Source organism: Pholcus phalangioides, unplaced genomic scaffold (assembly GCF_987345545.1).
Source record: "Pholcus phalangioides strain wild (caught in Gottingen) unplaced genomic scaffold, Ppha-v1.0 ptg000007l_1, whole genome shotgun sequence".
In the NCBI taxonomy this organism is placed as follows: Eukaryota; Metazoa; Arthropoda; class Arachnida; order Araneae; family Pholcidae; genus Pholcus; species Pholcus phalangioides.
In genome coordinates, this window is record NW_028301600.1 from 27,664,038 (window position 1) to 27,680,466 (window position 16,429).

The 16,429-nt window shown below is 36.8% G+C and overlaps 1 protein-coding gene across 1 annotated transcript in view; it reads right to left on the reverse strand.

Annotated features, from left to right (window-relative positions):
• Nucleotides 1-1,738: 1,738 nt before the first annotated feature.
• Nucleotides 1,739-16,429, reverse strand: part of LOC149085135 (uncharacterized) — a 30,492-nt gene continuing 15,801 nt past the window's right edge. The window contains exons 3-7 of the mRNA XM_089232957.1: nt 14,307-14,441; nt 14,160-14,231; nt 6,155-6,211; nt 3,757-3,937; nt 1,739-2,373 (exon numbers count right to left, since the gene is read on the reverse strand). Coding sequence (XP_089089083.1) covers nt 2,143-2,373; nt 3,757-3,937; nt 6,155-6,211; nt 14,160-14,231; nt 14,307-14,441 — 676 coding nt within the window. The 3' untranslated portion in view covers nt 1,739-2,142. The remainder of the gene's footprint in view (nt 2,374-3,756; nt 3,938-6,154; nt 6,212-14,159; nt 14,232-14,306; nt 14,442-16,429) is intronic.

The following is a 16,429-nucleotide window of genomic DNA, read 5'->3' on the forward strand; positions in this document are numbered from 1 at the left end:
AAACACAACATTAGCTACACGCTCAGGCTGTTAGGTGCACTCACTTTGTTCCAGACTATGCCACGAAGCTGGGCTGGAAGAGATCTCTGCAACGGGATACGTCACCACCTTCTAGAGATAGGCGGTGTCCGCACGCTGCTTGTGACGTCAGCAAGTAGTCCAGTTTCCTTCAGGGGAAAAATAATTCCCTGCTCGTCCTAGTATCATCGTTGCGAGGAAAAGAAATGATAGGGCTCAGAATTGGCGATTTCTATGCCCCACATCCAATCACTACGCGGTATTTGTGAGCCAATCAGGGAAATTTTACTCCAAAATAAGAAACGGAATAGGATGGTGCGTTTTAAAATGTGACGAACTTGCTAGGTAGTCTGAATGACGGTTATGGCAAACAGTGCAGAAGCCTATCTCTAGGAAGTGCTGGATAAGTCCGGTGGCAGAGCCCCTGGCGTTCGTTCATTCATTCAACAGTAGAACCTCTTGATAATGAACACCCATGGAACCGAAAATTTTGTCCGTTAACGAGGAGTATCGACGTAATTTAAAAGTATCCTTACTTGCCTAGGCGAAACCACCTGGAATAAACGGGTGGCGTAGAAAATTTCCAATTTTTTCAAACCAGTTCTAATTTTCATCAAAAGATAAAACAATTTCTAATTTTTTTTCGAAACTGAACGTTTCCAAAATTTGAATGTAGACAACATTCTTGAACGTTGAAACATTTATTCTTATACATGCTACTTATTAGGCTATTTTCTTTCGTAAAGCAGTCCATTCCGGGAAATGTGAAAAAGTTTTACTTCTGTTAAATTAGCAAAAGTTCCCTTCTGAAAATAAGCTCCTTACACATCAATTAAAAACTATTTTTTGGGGGGCTGGTGTGTGAATGCCAACTCTAAAAACACTCTGGTCGTAGCCGACTCAATGGTTTTATTAATCTCGTATCGGCATCCACAATCATTATATATAAACTAGTGGGTTTTTTTTACAAATTTACATATATTCTATGGATAGTTTCTCGAACATTTGGAATTAGAGTTGAAGTTGTCTCTCACGTAAATGAAGTTCAAAATGAATCGCGACTGAAGCCAAACATCACATAACTGGGAAACGTTCAAACAGGGTTCTAGTGCAATAACTACGAGTCTTTAGTTAAAAAAATTTGAGCCCTAGTAATAGCATTTTTTCTCTCTCTCTGGCATTCAAATATTTTTCACATAGAATTCTCTAGTTTTAGGTATGGATGAAGAGATATGTAAATGCTGTAGTTCTACGAAGTTGGGAAAGACATTGTTTGGCATACGATACTTTCGTAGGTTCTATTTCCTTTTGATAATACCGCAGCAATCAATCTTGGGTATAAATATGGTAAGAGACTAGCAACTTAACTTTTAAATTGAGGTTACACAATGCAAATTAAAACATTTTTCTCAAAATTTTCAGAAAAAAATTTGTTTCAATTTACTTTCATTATTAATTTGTGAGCAACCTTTTCTCAATTTTCAACCAGTACGTCAATGCCATCAATTGTCTAATTGTTTTCTGAACTAAATGTCTCATTGGCAAACCATACTAATAATTTCCACATATTTTATATTAGTACCAGTATAGTTTCCTGTGAAAATGCTGTTGTAAATTAAGAACCACTTTCTACACATTCAATCATATAGAAAGAAATGTCACTGGTCATATCAAAATTGATATGAAATTGAAATTCTCAATGAAAATACACTGAACATTTCAAATAATTAAGAACATACTTTATTTATTCATATCACATTGTCACTTACAATAAAAAAATATAAACTTTTAATTTAAGCTTCTTATAGGAATTCCTTAAGCGGAAGTTTGTTATTAAAAAAAAAACTTCAAAATACTTTTTGAGAGACAACATATTAGAACCATGACATACAAATAAAAGTCAAACTTAAAAATAATTAAATCAACCGAAAATGATATGGACAGACCATATAAGTTTCAACACTATATACTATAAAAACGAAAACATCCAGTATCTCCTACTGGTTGAGAAAAAAAAAATTTGATATGAAATTTTGATGTTTTATGACTACATGAAAATATGTAAACAAATATGGTTCAACATTATTTTAAAAAAAAAACATCTCTCACGGTGACTCAAATAGTTTATAATGTTGGAAAATCATCGAAATCATCCATTTTAGGAGCTTCATGCTTTCCAGCTAAATCACTCGAGTTCTTGGGGTTTGACACCTGAGGTTTGGCAGCAGAGAGATTCTTCTTGGCCGTCTTGGCAGAGCTCGAACCAATTTTCATATCAGCAAACAAAAGTGAAGGATCCAAATGCTGCTTTTGTTTCCCTTTCTTACAACTTGCCTCCTCTTCCTCCTCCTCATGCTTCAGAAAGAGAAAAACAATTTTTACATTTGGGGGAATATTCCACTTACATGACTAATTTATTAAAGAGCTCAACAGATTGAAGTAATTCTGTCTAAAAATGGCAAAGTTCATACATACATTCTTTCATCATTTTTTGTCACAAATCATCGTAATTATTTTGCACATGAAACCCAATTAGACTACAATCAAAAGTTTATAGCCTTTTCTTTATGCCTCACAAAAAGGTTGATGCGCTAATTATTCTGTGTAACGACTCCTTGCAATAGTGATCATCTTGGTTACACGTGTTCGGAAAGATCCTAACAAAGACTGAGCGAATATAAAACTTGCTACACCTATGAATTTTTAATGCTGCAAAAGTATCTCATTAACCTGAGCTACTTACTGGGCTAAAAAAAAATTATCCCTGTATATGCAATAATAAAGCACTTTGTTTTGACCCCTAGTTTGACAAAAACGAGTCAACCTAGTTTGACCCCTTTGTTTTTACAAAAATAGACATTCCAAAAAAGTCACTATCAGAATTTTTTTACCCTATTGGGCATTTGCCATAAGCTGGGACCTGTTTGGTGCAAATACAAAATTTGGCAAAGATTGGTATGAAATCAGATTTGTATAGAGAAAACACAGAAAATACATTTTATATAGATGTTGAGTTTTTCATACCAGCTGTGAGTGAAATTTGAACTTTTTTATTTATCAAAAAGAACTCTAGCCCATAAGTTATCTTAGTGCAAACCACACCTTATGTCAGTTGGTTGATTTATTAATTTGATATTCTTGGCTTGATATTTATTTTTTTGGAAATGCAGTCTTTGTGGGATGTCATTTTTTACTCAATAGGATAGTGGAATTAATAAAATCCTTGAAAAAAAGAAATTTCTAAAAAAAGATTTCCATAGTTTTTTTCCCGATTTGCCATAGTTCCATATTTTATGGTAAAAATCTGTAGTAGTTGGCAAGTATGTGCCAGAGACATGAATATGCAAATTAACCTTTTTCGTATAACAGCTGGTTGGATCAATTGTTTTGCCAGAAACACATGATTGTGTACCCCCTATTGAAACAAACGTGTTACAAAAAATTTTAGGAAAATAACTTGCATGGAGTAAACATTCAAACGTCATTTTCCAAGTTCTTGAAATTTGCACATTTGTGTTTCTGGAAGGGGGAATGAATATATATATTACTCATCAAACCGTGACTGGAGAGAATTTTGTTGATTGGGTTACCATTAAGCTTCGCGATGAAACAAAAGGAAAGAAAAAAGCGAGAGCTCAAATGTATTTCTATCTATTTCAAAACTAAATATTTCGCCATTGTATATTAAGAGGTTATTGTCATTGGATTTTTTTTTAAATTAAAATAAATCCCACACACTTCATCATCTTCTTTCTCTTTCTTTTTCAAGATATATGTATCACTCCATTTTTCAGTCTCTCCTTCACCTGGCTTACGAAGGTTAAAAGCAGGTATATTTCTCTTTTCCTGTTTGCGTTTCCATTCATCCAAAGTCATGCTCTTATCATCTTTCTTGTCTTTCTCATGAGTTGATTCTTCCCTTGAAAAATAACCAATGAATTTGAAATTTATACATGCCAGAATTTGAAATTTATATACACCAGATTTTAAAAAAGTAAAAATGTACCAAAAATAAAATATACTGTTCACATTTTGTACCCCACTGGGTAACCACCCCCCCCCCCCCCGCCCATGAGGATATCAGGCCCCGGGTGCTTAAATGCATATAATCAAATTTCTCCAAGACACAGCAGTGGTACCAAAAGCAAAACATGCACATAAGCATTTTATCCATATATCCAGTCATGCTAAATAGTAAAATAGCATTATTGAAGTTATGTTTACTTTTAAGCAGTCTTGGTAAATTTGAAGATAATTTAAGCAAAACTTCTTAAGAGCCACACACGTTCTCTATAAAGAAAAGCTTGATAAAATAATCAGGCTACAGCGATTCAAATCATGATTATAATCCAGAGATGCCAATGACATGCTATAGCACATCAAATACCCAGAATTTTGGAAAAGGATGCATAAAAATTTGGTTCACGCATCCCCCGGGATACGTTTTTTCCTAGTTCTAAAGAGAAAAAGGTAGAAAAATACCTCCCACTTTTTCCCATCATGATCGCGCAACCTTCAAAGAGGTGGTCTTACCACTTTGTATACTGTAATGTATTATATTTATACACACACACTAGTTGAAGATGACTGATATCTAATTGCTTTTCCGAATGAGGGACTGTGTACACAACTGAAATTTCAGTTTTTATTCCCCTGCAGATTTTCTCCCCTCCAGTTACATACCAGAAATTACAGTACTTTTGCGGCTATCTGGCATTCAAAGACACCGTCTATACGGCATAAATTTGCTTTGTTCCTATAAGATTACAATTCTTTAAAAAAAATATGCACTTGCAAAGGATTTGGAAAGCCTGTTCATAATGTAAAACATTGAGAAATCATTCAGAAAAAAATATGAATCTGTAAAACTCTACCTTGAATATCCAGTTTTCTCATCTAGCTGCTATGTGGTAGTCACTGTGTTGCATCGTGAAAATAACGGGTGAGTACCCAGAATTGGCTTTTGGAAGGGCACAAAGATTTCTTCAACAGAAATTGTGGGTCACTAACACTTGTAGAATTTTAAATTAGCATATAATATAAACAGAGATATGCTGCTTTACTCTAATTTACCTTCGACCCAGGTTATTCCAAAAATGTAGGGTCCTTTGAGTGAAAGTGGATCCCTCTCAAAAACAAATGTATCTTGAAAAAAATATGTATGCGCCCCCCTTGATGGAAAGATTTAGTCGAGGGTCATTTTAGGACCTGTTCTATGAAAAAGGTCTCGCTGGGAAGAATGCCTATGTCAAGGTGGTCGGAGCAGCATTGAATGGCTTTTGATTCTAGGGTGAAGGAAGACTCAGTCAACTTCTTCAGGAATGTTTCAGAATATCAGGTCATTCTCTAAAGCAGCGATTCTCGAACGGTGCTCGGCAGCCAAGGGCTCCGTGTGCACTTCCCAGGGGCTCCGCGGCCACTCGAGAATAAAATAAATCAATAAATTTGATAAACAAAAAAAATGAGTCCCAAATTATACCGCCATATAAATAATGTACTAAAAAGGGCTCGAGTTAAACAGGGCTCCGCCTTAGAAATTATTCACTGAAAATGGCTTTGCGAGTCAGAAAAGGTTAAGAACCCGCTGCTCTAGAATTCTCAGGAACGGTCCTCTAAATCAGTAATTTTGTTGGTGAGGGAAGATTGTAGTTCAGATAGATTTGAGGAAAGATCATATACTTGGTTTTAATTTTTCTTCCTACTCCAATTCTGTAATCACGCACATAAAATTTAGGCACCAATGCAAATATTTTAATTGCCATTGACCACATCTTACGATTACATAATTTCCTGATTTCATAATTGTGTGTTCCAACATCTGAAGGGGTCATTATGTTCATGAAAAGTTAGAAAAAAAACATTTAGGACTTTTTCTTGAGGGGAAAAAAAAACCATGCTTCGCTTGCTAAGAAATTTAGCTGGTGTCTAAATTTTTCTATTTGTCAAGCCATTTAATACACATACACAATTAAGAACAGTGATTCTCAACCTTCATGTGCCTATGGGCGCAAGTGTAATTTTACTTGAGGATAGAGGGACGAAATACCAAAATTTATTGTAAAGAAATTACTTTAAAAGCCATGATGCCCATATTGGAACTTAAATACCACTAATGCGGAAAAATAAATATTTGTACTTAGGTTCACTAGGTGCTGTTCCTTCATCACTGCTTCTTTCTTCAGCATCTGGAAACCTGAATATAAATATCAATATTAAAAATACTACCAAAAATTCCCGGCACTGCCCAGGAAAATTACACAAAATATATAAATTAATGTTTTTAGTACAATTCAAAATGTTTATGGCACCTCAAGGGAATTAGATTTCAACAAGTGAAATACAGTATATATACATACAGGGTGTTCTGTTAATGGGCCGACAAACTTGGATGGTTGTTAGTAGACATCAAGAGGAAAAATTACAATGGAACATGGTGTTGCAAACCACGTTGAGGGGGTGAAAATTATGAAAAACGCATGCAGGTTTCGACGTCGCGCTGGAACAAAAAGTACAATAAGATTTATTCAATTATTACAAGAGCTGTTGGAAGTGGCGGCCGCTGACATTGTACAGTCTACAACAATATAAAACGATTCCCGGACGAGCTCAAAGATACCACGTATGCTATTGATATCTGCCGCAGCCAGGGTTCGCGCTGCCGATCGCCATTGTGCCAAATCACGATAAAATATTTCATTTGGCAAATAAAGCAAAGATCGAGTTTGCCAAATCGCGAGTGTCCATTCGACCTTTTGATAGTCAAATCGGCCATTTGACGCATGTGCGAAAATTCGAAAGTGGAAATTTTTGTTGGCCCATCGTGAACAATGTTCAGTTAGTTTCGGTACGGTTACAGAGAGGGGGGGGGGGTGAGAGCGCAGCTCCAAGAGCCTGCATGCAAAAAACAACCTGTTGTTTGTGAACCCTTTACTCGATGATAATCCTTCCCTCAGCAGAGATGCCGCCGACGCGCTATTGCGCGTCAAATACCCGGAATTTCGGGAAAAGATGCATAAAATTTTTTTTCACGTTTCCAGTGGAACGCGCATTGGAGAAAAATGAAAATTCGGAGAGGGGGAAAAACCCATGAACCATTTTATTTTTTCTCCTCCTCATCGTCTATCATGATCGTGATGTGTCGTGACGGTAAAAACGAATGAGGCTGACGAAATATCAAGTTGCGTCCCGAAATGAGAGCGGCTATCATACCAAATTTTCCAATTTCTGAGGGTTTTCCTCCTGTTGGTTGTATATCGGAAATTACAGTGCGCGGCTACCCACCCACGTCAGAGACAGCGTATTTACAGTGTAAATTTGCTTCGTTTTCATGAGATTGGAAATGCGATTTTTTGAAGAACCGCCCGTTCGAATCGTAATATAATTTTTCCGAGATCGTTGGAGGAAGAAAACTGAATCTGTAAAAACTATCATAAATATCCAGTCATCAAGCCACTACAGGGTTCATACAAAATTTTCAAAATGAAAAGTGAAGAGTTTTTAATGACTTTTTAAGGAGTTTCAAGCAGTTTTTAAGGAGTCATGGCAAACTTCACAAGTTTTACAGCAAAAAAAAAGGGTGGGGCACATATGCAAATTTACTTTTAATTTGCAAACAAACTTTCCCTCTTCTCAAAAATATAGATGTAGAAGTGGTGCAAAAATTACAAGTTTTGATTTGTTACCCGACATCATAAGAATTCATAAAATAATCAATCCACATACATGCTTTCTGTCATCACCAAAGTGTTCTAAAACCTTCAAGTGTTAGTCAAAAATATAACTCATAATAGCATCACATAAATTATAAAAATTCTAAAAGTGATATTCATTTCCCCTCCAATTATTCAAAATAAAAACCACAGCCGACAAAGATTTTTCTTACAAAATTATTTATATTTGCAGCAACTCTTCAGGGTTCATATAAAATTTTCAAACGGAAAAATAATGAATTTTTAAGGTGTCATGGGGCAACGCCCCTCCGAAAAAAAAAATTGCACCACTAGACAATAAAAGAAGCCCACAGAAAAACAAAAGAAGCCCACATGTGAATTGATTTTCATTTAAATGTCTTTTTTTCTTTAATTTCTATTTCAATGTTTCCAAGATTTCAACTTTCAGAATAAAGGGTATGATGGGTAGGAATTTCAGCTGAAAAGGAAGAGATATGCTGTGACTGTATGCCCGAGTAACAAGCGACAAGACAACACAAATTCGAACAGTAACAGAGCATGATGATCAAGATTAGGTATTGAGAAGTAAGAAAGAAGAGAGTTGCGGTAGTATATAGTATTAAAATGAGATTTGAAGAAATCGGAAGTGATGTACTGAGTTTGCAATAAATTTTGTTTTTATCTTGCTTGAGCTGTGGCCACTTCTGCCAGAGAGAGATACAAATACAACGCCACAACAGGCAAAATGTCCAACGAGGTGGCTAAGAAAAAGATGCCCATAAAAATATGGATATCATATTTCAAAAATACAGCAACCCAATTAAAAATGCAATGATCTGCGGCATAATGACGGATCACTTATATGACGCGCGGCACAGCTCCAAAGCATTTGGATCCGCTAAGTATTTGAAGATCACTAGAGTGGCTCTGTAGGGGACTCAATAGGGAGAATGTTAGTTCAGGTGCCTACAAACTAGTGAAAAGTTTTACTCGTTTTTCGCGCACTGAGTAAGATGCCATTAAAAATATTTCATATTTTTTATAAAGGGTGGTTGATGACGTAAGAATCATCCCACCCCCCCCCTCCACGTCATCAAGTCAGCAAATCGAAAATCCCCCATTCATGCTGACGTAATACTTGAATGACCCCTAACAAAGATACCCGAAAGTTATTTTCTGAAGGTTAAAAGGTTAAAAAAAGTGGGTTCAGCTATAGCGGCTGATCGGCTCGTCCTTCCCCCTCCCCTCCTTTAAAACCAGACGTGGCTCGGGCTGTCACTTTCAAAAGCCGGGTTTTACTAGCAGGTTTTCTATGCCGCGCGCAACGTGAATCACCCAGCGCGACACACGTCTATTCATCAATATGAAAAGCAGTACGACTGTTTTCCTATAGAGCGCAATACGGCTTACGACAGCGCTTTACATCGGGCGTGATTGGCAGACTGCTTCTAGTGAGTTAAGCGTCGTGTGCCGCGCATTTCAGCGACCTCCCCTTCATTTTCGTGTTGTGTCTCTTCCCTTTAAACCGGTGCATGCAGCCGATAGAGAGATGACGCTAGGGTCATATACTATATAGCCATCCTGAGCCGATGCGCCACGCTTGGAAAACGCAAATACGTAACGCCATTATGTAACTCATTTCTGCCGACACGAAATGATCCAGTTAGGTTCAAGCGGTACAAAAAGCCTACTCCTGGGAAAACCTGGCTTCAGGGATAAACGCTCGTTACGGGATCCCAGGAGAGATAAGCCCATTCTCTCTCATGGAATCTCTTGTGTGTGGATAGAGCCTGTTCCTCTTTTTTTTGCCTTTTTATTTACGGCAACCAATCTGCGAAACAGATTCGCTTTCCCCACTGGACTTCAGTTTTTAGCATTTTAAGGTGCGGCGGCGAAAAGATGCGCTTGTCGTCGTCCCTTACTCGAAATTTTTTTCCCTTTCTTTTTCAGTAGCGAGTTGTAATGTGAATAAAACACTTAAAAAAAAAACTACGGAAAGCAGTGACATTTTGCGGTTTCTCGGAATTTTCGTAGTGAGATATTGGCTGTAAGCAAATAGGAAGGAGGGATAAAATAGGAACAGTAGGCGAGAATTGCAGTACAAAAAAAGACGATTGCGGCGAAAGTAGGAAAATAGTAGGATAAATAGGAAAGCTGCGAGGTCTGCACTCAGTATACTGCGTAATATAGGAGGTTCGAGACATCGTTTCGCAGCATAAGTAAAAACTTTCTCACCACTGGGTATGGGGGAATCTTCGGCTACTGGTTCAGCGGAGTGATGTCGTTCTACAGACCATCGACTTCCAACGCTGACCAGTTTGCGACATAGCCAGGAAAACACGTCAAAACTAGCGATTCGGTAAAAAATCACATTTTTAGAAGCAAAAGCGTACTCGAAATCGTAACGGTTGGCAGGTATGCACAACCATTGGATGTTCCAATCCCATCCCCTGCTTTCACATTTCCTATTATAAAGGGAGAACGCGTTTTTTAAAAAATCTTTTCTTCCTCTTATTTTTTTAGGCAATGCTATTCATCACCGTGGGGAACGCCTATTCTAAGAAAGATCATCCCTTCAGAGAAAAAAAAACGTCACGAAAATCCGGGTTTTGGACCCGCTAGGCCGCTAATGCGCAGTGGTGGTAGATACGATTTCCTGAAGTTTTCCAACTTTCAGTTGGCTATCCTTTGGAAAAAAAATTCCATTGCTACGACGCAGAAGCGGCTCTTGGGATACGTGACTCACACAGGGTGCCGCTCCGGGAGGGTCGCAAAATCTGAGATGAAAGTGCTCAAAAGTTTATTTTTTAGGAATTACAGTACAAATCTGACATAGCTCCCATATTAAGGCATGAAATTTGTGGAAATTAAATTTTGGTAGACCACAGTTGTGGACTAGGGGGGGGGGGCAGAAAATCATTCCAACTAGGAATTGCCCAAAAAGGATTTACATGAATCAGAAGATGATCATCGAATCATTTGCTTTAAATTTATTATTGGAACTAAGGTTTTCTGTAATGAAAAATCAATCGGAGAAATTATAGACTTGTGTATTAGTAAATGGCTTATATATAATGTGGTTAACTTAATTATGTTTTAAATTTGTTACACATGCTAATTCCTCAGTGTCGATGGGTTTTTTTGCAGCTCTTTTTTGTACCAATAGAATATTTAGCAATGAATGTAAAAAAAAACTAAACCTAGTTATACTTACTAAATTAATTTTTGTTAGTAAGGGAAAGTGCCGAAATACCCTCCCCCCCACCTCCAAGCAAAATTGTTGATTCTAAAAATTTTGAGTTAAAAATAATTTGAGAACTGATTTAAGTAATTGAACTCCATACCTAATCATGCTGCAAATGTAATTGTACAGAATGAATTTTTCCTAACCAAAAAAATAAAATAAAAACCACGCAAATTTTGGATTTTCATCAAAGGTATCCTAATTCCTTTCCCCTCCAGTTATTATGTACACATTTATTTTAGTTGCTTATATTTATTAGCTCTATTATGTATAATGAGAACCTTATACCTTATTAGTTAATATATACTATATATATAATTAGTTATATTTATATTGCTTATAATTTACTTTATTATATTTATATAATTAGCTTTTCTTCATGAATAAGACATAGAAGTGTTAAACACAGTATAAAAATATTGACAAGTGATCATACATCAATCAAAATGAATATAAGTCAGGAAAAAAAGAGTTTCCCCTCTGATAGATGATGATGGAGTGGCATCTCTGCCTTAGTATCATGAATCTCATTGAAACACAATTGCGGAACAGAATAAATGTAAAAAAATATAAATAACAGTATTTCTGTTAATGGTCCCAGTAGGCAACAATTGAATTTCGAAAATGCTTTTGAATTGTAGACAGCAAAAAAAAAAATCTCTGCAAATTCTGGATAACTAAAATATTTTTTGTACTGTAAAAAAAATTTACATTTTACACTGCTGGCCACCCAAATTGCAACACCAAGAAAGACAAGAGATATCGCAACAATATTTATTTTGTAGATAACATGTTGACCAAGCATCAAATGATTAAATTTATAGACTTCTGTGAAGTGTGGTTCCTGTCAAAATCAGTAGCCGCCATTGTTGGAGATCACCGCTGCCACACGCCTCGGCATTGATTCAAAGAGACTTTGGATGTGTTCTTGGGGTACAGCAGACCAAGCAGCTTCCACGCGTTGCCAAAGTTGATCTGGTGTGGCAGCTGGGGATGTAATCTGGGTCAATCGTTGAGCAACCATGGACCACATGTTTTCTATCGGCGAAAGATCCGGAGAGCGAGCTGGCCAGGGAAGCAATTCAATCTGGCGATTGACGAAGAACCTTTGGACAATGCGTGCCACGTGTGGTCGCGCATTATCCTGTTGAAATATGGCTGTGGGCAAGCCCTGAAGGTAAGGAAGGACAACTGGCTCCAACACCTCGGAGATGTAGCGCTGGCTTTTTAAAGTACCGGCAATGCGTACTAGAGGAGTGCGAGAGTGATATCCAATACCGCCCCATACCATAATACCCGGTGCAGGACCAGTGTGGCGGTGCATAACGCAGCTGTTCAGCATCCTCTCTCCACGGTGTCTCCAGACTCGAATCCGACCATCGTGGTGTTGCAGACAGAAGCGTGACTCGTCAGTAAAGACAATTTCATTCCATTGTGCCGTCCACATCCTTCTTTCATCGCACCATTGGCGGCGGAGACGTCTGTGGTTCTGCGTCAAGGGTAGACGAAGCAATAGACGTCTTGCGGACAGACCACTTTGCTGTAAACGGCGTCGAATGGTACCCGCAGACAATGGATGACGCGGTACAGACTGAATGTGCTGTGCTATGGTTCGTGATGTGGCTGAGCGATCCGTCACTGCCATACGCACAATATGCCTGTCATCACGTGAAGTGGTGCACTGAGGTGGATGCGATCGAACACGTTGGCCCGTCGTACCCTCCTGCATCCAACGATTACATATCCGCATTACAGTTTGGTTTCGTCCAACACGACTACCGATTTCCCTGAAAGATAATCCACAATCTCGGTAGGCCACTATCCTTCCTCTGTCGAACTCGGATACTTGATCAAAAGATGATTGCTGTTTTCTGCGAGGCATAATTGATTGTTTTTTTGAAAAAACCACAAGAAAAACACAATTGCCGTACTTCAAATCATCGAAATCTCCAAGCCTTAAATAGCGCTTTGAAGTGGCGCCACAGGCGCACGTGATGTGCGTATGCGCTGAAATTCTAATCATTTGCATATCTCCCCTCCGCTAATGCATGTTTTAAATTTCATATTATTTGTATGCTTCCTTCAGGGTGTTGCATTTACGGTGGCCAGCAGTGTATATTAAACAATTTTTATTTACACATGATTTGCATTTTGATTTATATTTTCATCTTGAACTTGATACGAGTTGTTTTGGAATCCGCATTTTACGACGCGTCAATTTGGCTAAGGTTCTCTCTCATTTGGCTACAACTTTTTTCATCTGATTAGCCAAATTGCTACAATTGATAAAAAGTCAGGGTGAACCCTGGCCGCAGCAACGACAATCTGCACTACGAGATCCTCCAGTGTGTCCACAGGCATTTCGCGATTGCTTACATGAGATATAGTGAGCAAACCTACAAACACATTCAGCAATCAACTGACATCCACCTTTCGTCTCCTCTGGACTGAGCCTGCATGCGTTTGTGATTTTCACCCACTCAACGTGGTTTGCGACACCATGTTCCATTGCAATTTTTGTTCCTCTTGATGTCTACCAACAACCCCGAGTTTATCTGTCCATTAACAGAACACTCTGTATATATACTGATTATAACGACTCCCCACCCATCGTTTAAACGAAAACAAACGTTGTACATCGGGTGGTTGTTAATATCGAAAGAAAAACATACAGGATATGTTACATAAAAATATTTGGGACTGATCTTATTTGTTATAATGGAATGATCACTATAATGTGGAGTCATTATAACAAGCGTCAACTGTATTTTATTTCCTTCAACTTTATCTTATATTATAAGATATTAACAGTAAAAACATGCCCCTTCAAATTACATATAACCGCTTGCTTCTGTGGCGGGTTCTGTTTCCTCCCATAGTGATGCAGACACATGCTTATATATAATATTGTCCTTTACAAAAGAAATGGTTTGGCATTAAAACTCACAAGGCAACACAATTATGTTTTTCACAAAATTTGTCCTATTTTGTAATAAAATTTGATAATCTCTACATTTAAAATTTTTGTTGCTTCATGGGATATATAAATATCCTGGCTAACATTTCAAATCTGAAAATTACTACACATTACACTGGCTTGATTTAGACTGGATAACAAACTTATTTCACAAAGTTTAAGAAAACCATTTGAAATATTTTAAAAACGATAGTTAAAAAAAAACGTAATTTTACAAATACCAAGCTCAAAAATTACAAAATAAACTTACTCAACTTCTCCAACCGGCTTTCCCCAATTATGAGCTCCTCCACCATCCCTCTTCTCAACAGGTTTGACACCACTAAAAAAAAGTTCATGTTCAAGTGATGTGCTATACATTTTTAAATATTATTAAATACATATGAAACCATTTTACCTTTTAGTACTTCCACTCAACCTATCGAATTCCCTTTTACCCCGGTGAGACTGAGCATCTCCTCCTTTTCGAGTATTGCCTCGAAAGAATCTTGGAGCAACACCTCCACGACCACGCCTTGGAATTATTTCTAACCTATAAAATTACAAAGGAAAAATATATGTGGCATACTGATGATAAATTTCACACTATATAACCAGGACTTAACAAATCCTAGGCTTGAGGGGGAAGGGGGCTACCAGCTTTGAATGCTTATAAAGAATCTGAGCGACTCATCTGTGCTGTACACGGAGAAAAAAAAATTTTCATAGCAGCTCTGTGAATAACCAGAGTTTTCATTCCATGTATACAGAGAAAGACAACATTCAGATTAAAGTACTTTACAATCACATTGTTACATTCGTGAAAAATTCATTTTTTTAAAAATAATCACAATACAATAAAAAACATTAAATACTAGGTAAACACAAAAAGGTCCACACTAGGTACACAAAAGTCTCTTGATGTATTCAGCAGAGAAAAAACCACCTCACTCTCAACTTCCCATAATGCTTATGTCCCTGATGATATACCATACCATCTTGAAATGTCTCCCTTTAAAAACACTTTTCATGAAATAAATACAAGGCCACAATAGGCAAAATCTCCTACTAGGTGGCTGAGAAAAAGATGTTCATAACAAATATGGGTCATTGTTAAAATACAGCAACCCAATTAAAAATGTAATTATGAAAACTAAAACCAACATAACTATATATTTATAGTTTTTATACATATGTAAATAACTATACATGTATAAAAACTATAGAAAAATGTACAAAATGAACATTATGAAAATTTAAAATTTGTCGAAACTCACCAATACCGGTGCCATAGGCAGCTGTAATATGCAGTGTAGTGAAAAACTTTGAAAAATATTTTATATAAATATATGAAAAAAGAAAATTATGTAAACTGGAAAGCCAAAAAATAAATAAAAATAAGAAATTCAAAAAATAAAGTTATAACCAATGCCTAGGGCTCTCATTGGGGGGGGGGGGGAACACTCTGATGAGATATGCCAGGACATGCTCTCAGAAACGTTTTGTGTTAAACAATGTCAGGGTGTTCAACCCGATGAAAGCCTTAGACATTGGTTATAACTTTTTTCATTTTTTGAATTTCTCATTTTTGAATTCTATATTTTCATTGTTCATTTTTCGGCTTTCCAGTTCACATAATTTGTTTCCTTTTTTCATATATTTATATAAAATATTTTTCAATATAAAAACTATATATATACATGATAGCCGCTGTGGTGGTCGAGTGGTTATAGTGCGGACTCGCGATGCGAGGATCTGGGTTCGAACCCCCACAGTGGTGGTCGGCTGAAGTTGGTTTTCTGTGGTTCCCAACTTCAAGGCGCAAATGCGAGCCGATCTCCCTGTTAAAAAGTCTCGCCACAGAGAGCAACAGTCCTACAACAATAAATCATTCAATCATAACCAAGGTTCATACAAAATTTTCAAACTGAAAAGTAAGGAGTTTTTAATGACTTTTTAAGGAGTTTCAAGCAGTTTTTAAGGAGTCATGGCAAACTTCACAAGTTTTACAGCAAAAAAAAAGGGTGGGGCACATATGCAAATTTACTTTTAATTTGCAAACAAACTTTCCCTCTTCTCAAAAATATAGATGTAGAAGTGGTGCAAAAATTACAAGTTTTGATTTGTTACCCGACATCATAAGAATTCATAAAATAATCAATCCACATACATGCTTTCTGTCATCACCAAAGTGTTCTAAAACCTTCAAGTGTTAGTCAAAAATATAACTCATAATAGCATCACATAAATTATAAAAATTCTAAAAGTGATATTCATTTCCCCTCCAATTATTCAAAATAAAAACCACAGCCGACAAAGATTTTTCTTACAAAATTATATTTGCAGCAACTCTTCAGGGTTCATACAAAATTTTCAAAATGAAAAGTAAGGAGTTTTTAAAGTGTCATGGGGCCATGCCCCCTCCGAAAAAAAAAATTGCACCACTAGACAATAAAAGCCCACAGAAAAACAAAAGAAGCCCACGTGTGAATTGATTTTCATTTAAATGTCTTTTTTCTTTAATTTCTAATGTTTCCAAGA